Here is a 13,486-nt window from a genome sequence, read left to right as displayed (position 1 = left end):
TTCGATGATGGCCGATCTTAAACACTTCCCCTCTCGTCTCTTGTGGATTAAGCGGGTAAACTCAAATATTAATCAATCTTCAATACTTTCCCTCTCATCTCTTGTGCATTAAGCAGATAAACCCATATATTAATCAAAATTGGGGACATTTACGTTTTTGACGGGAAGTTTAACTCTGCTTCCAGTCTTATATAACCGAATAAATCATCTTTATATAGTAAATTTAATCAAACGGTTTCTGCCAACAAATTGGTATATTAATTAGTAGTTGTACCAATGCTTGTTAATATTAATTTTAGCTTCCTCCGTTTTCCACGTTTATGTGTAAATTTAACAAAAATACTTGTATGGTTGGTGATGGCCTCCACTATCGGAGCGTAAGTTTTGTCTTTTACGTCGCGTTTTCTTTCTCCCAATTAAAAAGAATGTTATCTCAAGTTATAAAGAAATGAATATTAATTCAGTATGTGAATGTGAATATCGATATTGGATTCCTGATAAGGAATCGTATAATTGAAAGTTGTATAGTTATTGAATTTTCGAAAGGAATTGTATCATGGTAAGTTGTTTCCATAGTGGATTCCCGATAAGGAATCATGCCAGGTATTGTAATGAATATTTATTTAGTATTTGATTAAAATATCGATATTGATTTCATGTTAAGGAAGTGTATCATGGTAAGTTATATTGATGTTGGATTCTCAAGGAATCATATCTTGTTATCGGATTTCTGGTACGGAATTGCATCTTCTGATCAGGTTCCCGATAAGAAATGGTTATAGTGAAGGTTATTATGTTATTGATTTCATGATAAGGGTTTATCCATAAAACTATAAGAAAGTGATTGATGGTGTATCTGAAAACACATGTCTGGATTTATGTTTATGAAACCAATCTAAAGAAATAAAGTATATTATTTATATCAAAGCTAGTAAACTTAGAATCTTTATATTATTGTCATAAAAGAAAGCTAAAAAAATAAAGTTGTATAAAATATGTCTCTCTTTTGATTGCTTGGAAGTCACCTTATTAAAGGAATAATCGGATAGGGATATGATATGTATGTGGACAATAAGAGTTTATGTGATGCATGTTTTGACAATGTGATTGTTATGAGTATGTTGAACGTTGAGTCGTTTTCAAGTTAAAGCCACCATAACATTTGTTAATCTTGTTTACAGGTCTGGTACTCAGCTTTATTAATGTTTTTGTATGTTGTTTTTTCATTTCTGTGGCCTGTCACTTGGTGGCTGTTAGTATCTTAAATGTTTCAGGACGAAACCATTAGTCAAGATTTTGCAAGTTGAAGCTGATACATGCTGAAGAGATTACTTGCGTTGAATTTGTTTTCGAGGCGAGGACGCTCGACCTTGTAACAGATCACTAACTATTTATTATTTGTTTAAAATATTTAAGAGTCGTTAGTCTCTTGATTCTATGTGGGTTGTTGCTCCGCAAAAGTGTTGAGGCTGTTGTGTTTTTGGAGTGGGAATTTTTTTATTAATTTGTAACAAGTTTAGATTATTTCCCGCTTTATGGTTGTCCTATTTTAATGGTTGTCCTATTTTCAAAAGAAGTTGTGCTAGGATTTCTAGAGAAATTTATTAGACTATAGTATGAGATTAAGGTGTTGTTGTAATAGTTAATTGAATTGAATAGAGTTGGGATTCGAGTACCACATTCTCTGATGTTGTTTGGTGAATGTGATTAGCTCGACCAACGTTTGTTCTGCTTTGCTTAATTCTCTGTAAGCTGGTTGGAAAAATATGGGCTGTTACAATAGCAATCACATATTTTATTTATCATGGCCAAATATTAGGCCTTATACATAACCACTACTAGGACATTTGAGTAATTGAGTGTGTCAAAATATTCTTAAGACAACTAGGTCGTTTCATGGCCAAAATAAAACTATATGTTTATGGTTACTGGAGATTTCAAACTATGGGTAGTGCGCCTCGATAACATTATCCAACTCGTCAATTAACATATAATAAGATTGGCCGAGGTATCTTTGAGGGGTATATTATGGGCTATAAGGCTCAGATGAACCTTCATAACCAATGCCATCAACTGAAGAAATTATGGATACTGGGCTTAAGTAGGTCAATCTCAATGGCATCCCCACCCTCCCCATTTATTTCTATATACTTTAATTCGGTGCCAAACTGCCAACATGATGAATATTGGCGAATTATACTCCATGAAACTCATGATTATCTCTATTTTATCCCCCATTTGGTAAGACTACATTAGCGTACTTGTCATAGAGGGTTTAGTATTTGGGTGTCTGAGGAAGGTGAATTAAAAGAGAACCCGGTAGGGTTCTTCATGACCTATGACTCCTAGTCAAATGCATTAACATCATTAGCCTCAACAACATCATCTATAAATTCAGGGACTATTTTTCCTTCCAAAAATATTTCTTTAGAGTAATACATGTCCTTCATGTGGTTAATCATCTAACAAAATTATTCATTACAAAAAAAAAAATACTCAAAATACTACTACTTGCTAGTTAAAGCAATATGACTTCCTTGTTTATCCCGTATAACATCAACCTTTTTCTCCACCATCAATTACCAGATACAACATCATATAAAGAAAGAAGAATTGAGATTTTACAAGAATTACATCATTAAGACTAATACTACTATATGTTAACTAAATATGGTCCAAGATTTGTACTAAATGCACAATGGTTTAAAAAAAAAATATCTTTTTACAAAATTTTTAAGTGTACTTGATTTCTGTATATAAAATAGCCAAGGTGATTAGAACTCACACGTAAGAAAGTTACCCACAACGTCGTGCAGAGCCTTCCTAATCCTAGACATAGCTTGTCACCCCAACATATTAAACCCTTCATCATTCCAAATAATAAAAATAGTATCGCTTTCGTCTTTGTCGCATTGACAAGACGCATCTATACAAATCGTAACATATATTTATGGATCAATTAGAACAGACTCACAAAACATAAATACGCAAATAAACTTAACAAGAACAATTCATAATGCAAATGCGAAACACTATCCGTCCATCTTATGTCTACCCATCAACGTTAATGTTCAAATTTTATCTTGTTTAGACATGGAAAACTGATACCACTTTGTAACACCTCCAAATCAATCATTTAAAATAAACAATTAAATAAATAATATTTTGAGTATTTTTGGAGTATTACCGCCACATGACTAACACGCTTTCGGCAACCAACTACTCCCTTTGTTTTTTTTTATCGTTGTCACTTAGAATCTTGACACTATTCATACTTAGAGAGAATCTTTTCGATTATTTTCAATTTGTATAGTCCTGTGGGATCTTGTTTGATTCGTCTCAATTAGTACATTATTAACATTCAATCATTATTGTAATATCCCAAATTTTTATAACTACTTTATAAAATTTATTTTGTTATATTAAGATTTTATAAATACAAAATCCTCAAAAATAAATTAAAATTATAATAGATCATATTTTTTTTATGAAACTCATTTTTATCAAATCAGAATTTTATCCTTAAAAAAAAATTTAATTTTCGAAATCAGATTTTTTAGTAATTCAGATTTTTTTTCGTTCAAAAAGAAAGATAGAGAGAACAGAAAATTCTAAAATTATAACTTGAGTTGGATTTGGGAAAGGATTAGTCTTTTTAAATACTTATCTTTTAGTGAAAATCCTAAATTCACTCATATATATATATATTATATATTATATATTATATATATATATATATATATATATATATACCCCAAACACTCAAAAATTCTCACATAATTCACTTTCTTCATCTCTTTGCTAAGTTCTAAGTTTTAGATCTACACCCACCATTGTTACTTTTCGAAGGTTTCAGAAAAATAATATAAGATAATAAAATTTTAAAACTCGAAACTTTGACTCCGATGACTTAATTGGAGTAGGCACCGGTCTTCTTCTCCTTCTTCTTCTTTGTTGAAGTTACTGAAGATAAAGGCAACAACTTGCAAGCATCAACAACACTACAGCAGCTAGCAGCTCAGCCAGTAGCTCATTCAGCTCTAACAAACTTTGCTAGCTCAACTTATTTTGTTAATTGTAAATAACAAACTTGTACAGCTCATCTAGAGTTAGTTATTTTAGTTTGTTTCTTTCTTCAGCTTACATTGCTGTGTATATATAGCTGAGGATGTAATAATTGCAGATACATTCATAATACATTCTACTCTCTCTAAAATTCAGAGAGTTATATTCTCTCAAAGCTTCTTGCTGTATTCTCTCTTAGCATATTAATGCAATATTCAAAGTTGTTCTACTACATTCATATTGTTAGATGAACAATTTCATCATGGTATCAGAGCAATAAGTTCTGGATTTCAATCAAAATTCCGCAACAATTCTTAATCTCTGATTTGAAGACTGAAATCAAGTCTACTTTTCTGTAAGTTTGAATCAAACTCTTCTTTGCTGAAAATAAAGAAATCGAGGTATTTCTTCTATCAAATTCTTTAAAATTACATCAAGAATGGCGCCTAGAAATTCAAACTCAAATGCAAACTTAAATGAGTCTCAATCAAATCTTGAATTTACACAAGATCCTAATAGTGTGTATTTTCTTAGTTCATCTGATTTGAACACCACAAAATTAGTTCCTATTGTTTTCTCTGGTTCTGGTTTTGCTGATTGGAAAAGGTTTATGATAATTACATTATCAGCTAGAAACAAATGAGGATTTGTTGATGGTTCTATATCAAAACCATCTGGAAATGCAAGCTTATAGAAAATCTGGACTAGATGTAATGATCTAGTTATATCATGGTTTCTTACTTCATTAGATCTAGTGATTGCTAGATATATATTATATTTTAAAACAGCAAGAGAAATATGGCTTAATCTTGAAGAACGATTTGGAAATTTTTCTGGAACTGAGTTGTATAGTCTCCAACAGTAACTGAATGATATAATTCAGGAGGAAGATGAAAATATTTCAGAATTTTTTACAAGAATCAAATCTCTATGGGATATGATTGATGGTCTTGATCCAATTCCTGCTTGTGTGTGCACTGGTTGCAGCAATCTAACCAAACTCATACTAAAGTCACAACAGAATACTAGATTGTTGAATTTCTTGATGAAAGCAAATTAGAAGTATGCACTGGTAAAGAGTACTATACTCATGATGCAACCATTGCCAAATATAACTCAAGCTTATAGACTTCTTTGTCAAGAAGAAAGTCATAGAGGTATTACAGATTCTGCCAAAAATAACGGTGAAGTTGTAGCTTTTGCAGCAAGGAAGTTTGATCAAAGACCTTATAAGCAACAACAACAGCAGGCTACAAGAGTTACCTTCAAACCAGTAATAACAGGTTATAATTTTGGCAAGATTCTTACTGGTAATAAAAGATCCTCAATCTTTTATTGTGACCATTGCAAAATGGGAGGTCATTCTATGGATAGATGCTGGAAAATACATGGCTATCCAGCCAATCACAAGTTTGCCAAAGGCAAGAAGGTAGCAGCAGCTGCTCATGGTGATTTGGCTGAGGATGAAAATAGTGACATGATTCAAGCATCATTCACTAAAGATCAATATGTGAAATTGATGGATGTTCTTAGTCAACATACCACTGCAGACCAAGATGAACATCATGCTGGAGGTTTTGGTTCTCTTGGTCTGGCAGCTAGTGCTCAACTAGCAGGTATTTTTTGCTTAAATTCCATTTTGAATCAAAATTGGATCATTGACAGTGGTGCCACTGATCATATGTGTTCCAACTTGAATTTGTTTACCAATTATCATGAAGTATCTGGTACAAATTACTTCATAACCATACCTGATGGAAGTAAAGTTCAGGTAAAGCATGTTGGAAACATTAAATTAGGTTCTTACTTAGAGCTTAAAAATGTTTTATATGTTCCAGGATTTCATTTTAATCTTATCTCTATTCCAAAGATATGTCAAGATGCTTCTTACACAATTAAATTCACTAATGATAAGTGTTTAATTCAGGGCCCTTTGATGAACCAATACATGGTTCTTGGTGAGCTGGAGCATGGTCTATACAAATTGAGTGAAGAAGTTCTTTCCTCTACAACTTCTACTATTGCTGATATAGATGATAATGCTATTGATGTGCCTACTGCAAACATCTCTACTTGTTTTACTGCTATAGAAAATGCCAAATTGTGGCATCTCAGATTAGGACATATCTCTTTTAGCAAGATTCCAGAATTAGATCAATATGTAGATATACATGGTTGTTTAGCTGAAAACATTTGTCAAATTTGTCCATTAGCAAAACAACCTAGAAGATCTTTTTCTACTAGTTCAATAAAATCCACCTTTGCTTTTCAATTACTCCATGTAGATGTGTGGGGGCCTTACAAAACTTGTACCTATTTTGGTCATACTATGTTTCTAACCATTGTTGATGATTTTACAAGAGTTACATGGAATCATCTAATGAAAAGCAAGTCTGATTCTGTTGCCTTAATGACTCAATTTTTGAACTTTATTGCTACTCAGTTTCACTCTCAGGTCCAAAGTGTAAGAACAGACAATGCTCTTGATCTTATAGAAGGTGACATAAAGCAGCTCTTTATTACAAGAGGCATTGAAAACCAAAAGAGTTGTAGTGGTACACCACAACAAAATGGTGTAGTGGAGCGCAAACACAGACATTTGCTTGAAACAACAAGATCACTTCTCTTGCAATCAAGAATTCCCACAAAATATTGGGGTGATTGCATATTAACTGCTACTTATTTGATTAACAGAATGCCACTCAAGAGCATTCAGAATGTAACTCCATTTGAAAAACTCTTCAACCACAAACCTATTCTTACACATTTAAGAATCTTTGGGTGTTTATGTTATGTTAACACCACACCCATACACAAAACCAAACTAGATCCTAAAGCTAATCCTTGTATCTTCCTTGGATACCCTCCTGCACAAAAGGCTTATAAATTTCTAGATTTGGTTACACATAAGATTGTGATTTCCAGAGATGTTGTTTTCTTTGAAAAACACTTCCCCTTCCACTATTCTTCAACTACAAACAAACCTCTCTCACAAATCTATCCTATGCAAATCTTTCTTCCCACAGTTACTGATCTTAGTGATACTAGTTCAATGTCTTTTCCTAATTTTCTTAACTCTCTTGATACAACATCACCTACTTCAAATTCTGAACCTTCTCCTACTACTGCACCTTCTCTTCTTATTCCAAGAAAATCTTTAAGAATTTCTAAACCTACTACACATCTCAAAGACTATGTTTGTTCTCACACCACTCTTACTCGGTGTAATCTGGTTTCTCACCATAATTTCCCATCACACTCCAAAGCCTTCCTGGCATCTTTACTTACCTCTATTGAGCCCACAAGTTATACTGAAGTTGCTAAAGATCCTTTATGGACAGAAGCCATGGATAAGGAAATCTTAGCTTTAACAGAAAACAAGACATGGGATATTGTTTCTCTTCCTAAAGGAAAGAAACCCATTGGTTGCAAATGGGTTTATAGAATCAAAATAAAAGCAGATGGTTCTATTGATAGATACAAGGCAAGGTTGGTTGCAAAGGGTTTTACCCAGAAATATGGTATAGATTACCAAGAAACATTTTCTCCAGTTATAAAGATGCCTACTATCAGAAGTATTTTAGCCTTGGTTGCTAGTAAAGGTTGGGATTTATATCAATTGGATATAAACAATGCCTTCTTACATGGAGATCTCCATGAAGAAGTATATATGCACATACCTGCTGGACTTCCTAATCCGCACAACCTTGTTGGTAGGCTTAGAAAATCTCTTTATGGCCTCAAACAAGCCAGCATACAATGGTTTGAAAAGTTACATTCTGCCTTGTTATCACAAGGTTTTCTTCAATCTAAAAATGACTATTCTCTTTTTCTCAAGAAAGAAGCTGCAGATCTCACTATCCTTGCTGTATATGTTGATGATATAATCATCACAGGTACCAACCTAGCTACCATTGATTCCATTAAAGCCTATTTACACACAACTTTCAGTATCAAAGACCTAGGGAAATTACACTATTTCCTAGGTATTGAAGTTCTTCCTACTTCTGAAGGTTTTATTCTTTCCCAACACAAATTCACTAAAGAGCTCCTACAAGATAGTGGTTTGATCTTTCAGAAAAAGACTTCTACTCCTCTTCATACCCATGTGAAGTTGTTGGTTGATGAAGGTGAACTATATGATGATCCAGCAGCTTACATAAGTTTAGTTGGTAAGCTCAACTTTCTAACACATACAAGACCTGATCTTGCTTTTGCTGTCCAAAGCTTAAGCCAATTCATGCACTCTCCTAGACTTGCTCATTATCAGGCTCTAGTTCACACTCTTAACTATGTGAATTCCACTGCTGATCAAGGAATTCTTCTTAAAGATTCTGATAAACTTACTCTTCAAGCTTATAGTGACTCAGACTGGGCTGCTTATCTTAACACCAGGAAGTTTGTCACTGGTTATGTCCTTCTCTTGGGCAATTCTCCAATTAGTTGGAAATCTAAAAAGCAAGGCACAACATCTAAGTCCTCATCAGAGGCTGAATATAGAGCTATGGCTCAGGCTACCTCAGAAGTTTGCTGGTTAGTTAGGCTACTTACAGAATTGGGAATTTCTAATCTCACCCCTATCACTCTAGATTGTGATAATATGTCAGCTTTACATATTGCTCGCAATCCAGTCTTCCATGAGCGTACCAAGCACATAGAAGTGGATTGTCATTTCACTCGAGACAAAGTCATTGAAGGCCTACTCCAACTCAGCTATCTCCCTACTCAAAATCAACTGGCTGATGTCTTTACCAAGGTCCTTCCTGTTGCTCAACATAAAACTCTCCTTTTCAAACTAGGTTTGGTTCCTACTTCACCATCCCCTAGTTTGAGGGGGGGGGGGGTGTTGAAGTTACTGAAGATAAATGCAGCAACTTGCAAGCATCAACAACACTACAACAGCTAGCAGCTCAGCCAATAGCTCATTCAGCTCTAACAAACTTTGCCAGCTCAGCTTAGTCTGTTACTTGTAAATAACAACCTTGTACATCTCATCTAGAGTTAGTTATTTTAGTTTGTTTCTTTCTTCAGCTTACATTGCTATGTATATATAGCTGAGGATGTAATAATTGCAGATTAACATTCATAATACATTCTACTCTCTCTCTAAAATTCAGAGAGTTATATTCTCTCAAAGCTTCTTGATGTATTCTATCTTAGCATATTAATGCAATATTCAAAGTTGTTATACTAAATTCATATTGTTAGATGAACGATTTCATCATTCTTTCTCTTTCTTCTTTTCCTCTATTTCTTCTGGTTTTCTTGCCTGCGGGAGCTGTGCCTAGCATTTAGCCGTACAAAGAAAAATAAGACTGAAACTTTAGTTCCTTGTTTTATGCAAGAAAAAATTCAGCTTTTGGTTTAAAAGGAAAAAAAAACATAAGTTATTAATGAGTTTTGTCCTTATGCAAACTTGTGTGTACAAGTTGCTGGCCTAGCTGCGAAATAGTTTTGAACTTTACCAAGGATATCTTGGCCTAGTGGTTAAGATTGAGGTACTGTGGACGATAGGTCACAGGTTCGAATCTCCCCTTCCCTAAATTGTACTGCCTTTGTGGTTCATATGGATTAAAAAAAAATAGTTTTGAACTTTTTTTTTTGAGTTTGATGCACCTCCGTAACGTTTTCGTGTAACCTTTTTTTTTTTTTTTTTCTTTTCAACTTGGTTATTCAACTTTGTTATTATTAATCTTGTAAACTTTAGTTAATTATTTTTTGGGATACTATATCAAGTGACTAACTTTAGGTTATATTATTTGTTGTAGACGGAAACTTCGTAGAAGTCGACTTTTAGGTGAAATTTCTATACTTGGGACGCGTCGAGGTAATTCACAATGTCCATCAACAACTAGAATCCCGTTAGGAATTGTTGCGCTATGTGTAATACATGAGGTTATGTGATTCTATGTTTATGTTAGATGTATATTATGTGACACAAATAGTATTAGTACTTGTTATGACTAAAAAAATTATTATTATATTTATAGTATATACTATCCCTACGTATAATACTTATGTATCTACTAGTATTTTGTTATTACCTTCGGATTTATAATGTACATATGTAACCATCATGCTAAAAAGTACACTAACGTTGATAATGTAACTTAATGGGTAAAATTAGTGAGTTAATGATGTTACGAACGATATTATAAGTTGATATTGTGACTCTATGAGGCTCTAATGATGGATGTATTGGTAACTATGAATTATGGACGTTGATTATTATGATTCTATTAAGTGGCTAAGTTGTGAAAAAATATTATTTGAATTAAAGACGTTCATGTTAATGTTAATGTGATATTTGATGTGTCATAACTTTTAAAATCTATTAATCACGTAAAGTGGAAACATGATTGAGGGAATTATCCTGTGGGCTTGGATCCTCCATATTCTGTTACAACTCTTTATTGTCTTGTTCCTAATACTATTGATGCGCATGCAGATACCCATTAGATTAGTGAGAGTTGTAAACACTAGGGACGTTCTGCAAAACGATATTGGCCATTACTCTCAATTTATCTGGGTGACGATCCATGTTGAAGTAGGTGGTTACTGGGATTAGTCCCGGCCTACTGACGTTCATTTCCCCTCTAATAATTAAATTTGTTGTTGTATGACTCATATAAACTTGAAATAATTGAAATGGTTAAGCATATTACATACTTGTCTGTACTACGTTATACTTGTCTGTATTATGCTATAAAAATTATTTTCAAAATATAACTATTATTATTATTATTATTATTATTATTATTTTATATTATTATTATTATTATTATTATTATTATTATTATTATATTATTATTATTATTATATTATTATTATTATTATATTATTATTATTATTATTATTATTATTATTATTATTATTATTATTTTACGGGGTGGAGTTGTAATTACTTAGCTTTCGCTAATTTTTGTGTTTTGTTTTTCTTTGTTCTTTTCCTATTTACATTGTGCAGGTTGGTGAAAGGGACTACGTTACAGGAATGAGTGAATTTATAGTTTTCAAGTCCACCTAGTTTAATGAATATTATAGTATTTATAATTGGGGTTGTTTAGTTTTGAATTGGTTTAAATTAGAAAACTTAGATTGGGTTATTTTGATACTTTGGTTTGTAAGATGAATTTTTATTTTCAATAGTTGCCTTGCATTTATTTTTAACAATAGATGCGACGGTAACACCCTAAAGGTTTGGTCAGGTATTTTAATGAAAAGTGAATATTTTTATAAAGTTTTAAAACCAAAGTTTTGGGGTGTTACAAATTGGTATTCAGAGTTTAGGTTATAATAAATTAATATAAATTAAGAGTTAATAAAATGTGTTAAATAATTACGAGTCTAAGTTTAAATAATATAGGTATTAATAAATTAAGTAATAAACATTAAAATAAACTGTGAGAGTGGGATCGAAAAGGGTTTATGTGCCTTATTGTGAAAGCAATTATTTCAGGTGCTTATTAATTATTTCTTTTCGTTCTTATATGTTTAGATGTTGTAACTACAAGAAAATGTTAGCGCTTAGATGACCGTTTAACCATATGATTTAGAAATTTATATTTATAATAAGGTCAGTATAGTAAGTTCTTTAGTAGTATTAGAAATTCTCTAAATTCCTATATATGTGTTTTTATTAGAAATTTTATTAATTGACTATTTTATTTTAAGTTGAATAGAGTTTAAGTTCTTGTTATAATTGTTGCTTACTTGTCAAATTGATTTATGTGGAAGCATGCAAAGATTGTCTTGCAATGTTATGATGAAATATATTTTGTTGAGGCATGTAATTTTATTTATGATGAAAGTTAGTATTGAATAAATAAAACTATGTGCAAGACCATGTATGGGTGAATAGTGTAGTAATACCAATCTAATGTGCAGGAATTGTATGCAAACATATAAAGTATACACTAGATCTCGTAGGAGGACTTTTGAACAAATGGCTGAAACCCCTGAACAACTACTTGAGAGACTGAGATCTCTAGAACAACTTTCGCAACGTATGGGTTTAGTGTTGCAAAACCAATTAGGGAATAATGGTGAAAAGGACCCACAAGCTGCTATGGCAAAGAAGTTAGCAACCCTTAAACCTCCGATCTTTGTAGGAAAGGAATGGCTAAGGGACTTTGATAATTTATTCACTGCTACTGGGACACCTGAAGCTCAAAAAGTAGACCAAGCTACCTTTTATTTGAGGGAGGATGCAGACACTTGGTGGGAGAGTCAAGGACCTATTGTTAGAGCTCAGGAAAACTTTAATTGGAATGCTTTTAAGGTTGCTATTAAGGATAGATTTTCCCTGAACATATTAGGAGGCATAAATACAATGAGTTCACTAAATTTAACCAGGGGGGTACTATGTCTGCGCAGGAGTATGCCCAAAAGTTCAATGAGTTAGCTAGATTTTGTCCTAATGTTGTGCCAGATGAGAGACCAAGGCTCAAAAGTTTGAGGATGGTTAGCATTTAGAATTCAGACCAGACTTGGGGGAGCAATTTGCAATTTTCAGGAGGCTTATGCTAAGGCTTCTAATATTGAGAGGATTTTGAGGCGTGAAGAGGAAGTTATGAGGAATAAGAGAAAAGACCCACCTAACAACAATGACCATGGAAATGACAAGAAACCTCGATATGGGGTAACAATAATAATGGGGCAATAATCACACTAATGGTGGTGGTAATTATCAAGGGAATCGTAGCAACTACCAAGGTCAGGGGAGATCAAACCAGCAGGGATCCCGTACCCAGAACCCTACTTGTAGAAAGTGTAACAAAAGCCACCCAGGATTTACCTGTCAAGGAGACCCAATAACTTGTTATGCTTGTGGAGAGAAAGGACATAAGGCTAATCAGTGTCCCAAGCGTCAGAATAATGGACAAAATGGAAACAATGGGGGAATATGAATGGTCATGGCCTAATTAGAACAACAACAACCGTCCCTATAACAATAACAACTCCCAGGGTCAGACTTCGAATGCTCAAGGAGGGAACACTACTCAGCATAATGGTCAGAATAACAATCGAGCAAATGGAGGAAACAACAATCAGAACATCAATGGAAATGGCGCTCGAGGCAACAATGGAAGAATCTATGTTATGAACCAGAATGAAGCAGACACCAAGCCAATGTTGTGACGGGTACTTTCCTCGAAACTCTAACCCTGCTTACTTGCTTTTTGATTCTGGGGCGTCTCATTCTTTCATAGCTAGTTCATTTGTTGAAAAGTTAGGTCTAAAACCCTCAATCTTGTGTCAAACTTTCATAACAATACCTTCGGAGAAGTAGTTCCTTGTAGTTCCTATACCAAGACATACCCATTACCATATTAGGATCTGATTTGCCTGCTGATCTTATCAGTTTGACTTACCCGACTTTGATGTAATATGGGAATGGATTGGCTTGCTAAGTATAGAG

General features: G+C 33.3%; 1 protein-coding gene across 1 annotated transcript; it reads left to right on the top strand.

Moving 5' to 3' along the window:
• Nucleotides 1–12,010: 12,010 nt before the first annotated feature.
• Nucleotides 12,011–13,206, top strand: LOC130591386 (uncharacterized). The gene is made up of 3 exons (XM_057394685.1): nt 12,011–12,346; nt 12,442–12,528; nt 12,994–13,206. Exons 1-3 carry the CDS (start codon nt 12,011–12,013, stop codon nt 13,204–13,206), a joined length of 636 nt encoding a protein of 211 aa, XP_057250668.1.
• Nucleotides 13,207–13,486: the final 280 nt, after the last annotated feature.

The sequence above is a fragment of the Beta vulgaris genome, chromosome 5, assembly GCF_026745355.1.
Source record: "Beta vulgaris subsp. vulgaris cultivar EL10 chromosome 5, EL10.2, whole genome shotgun sequence".
Classification (NCBI taxonomy): Eukaryota; Viridiplantae; Streptophyta; class Magnoliopsida; order Caryophyllales; family Amaranthaceae; genus Beta; species Beta vulgaris.
Note: the sequence above shows the minus strand (reverse complement) of the source record. Positions and strands in the feature narration are given on the sequence as shown.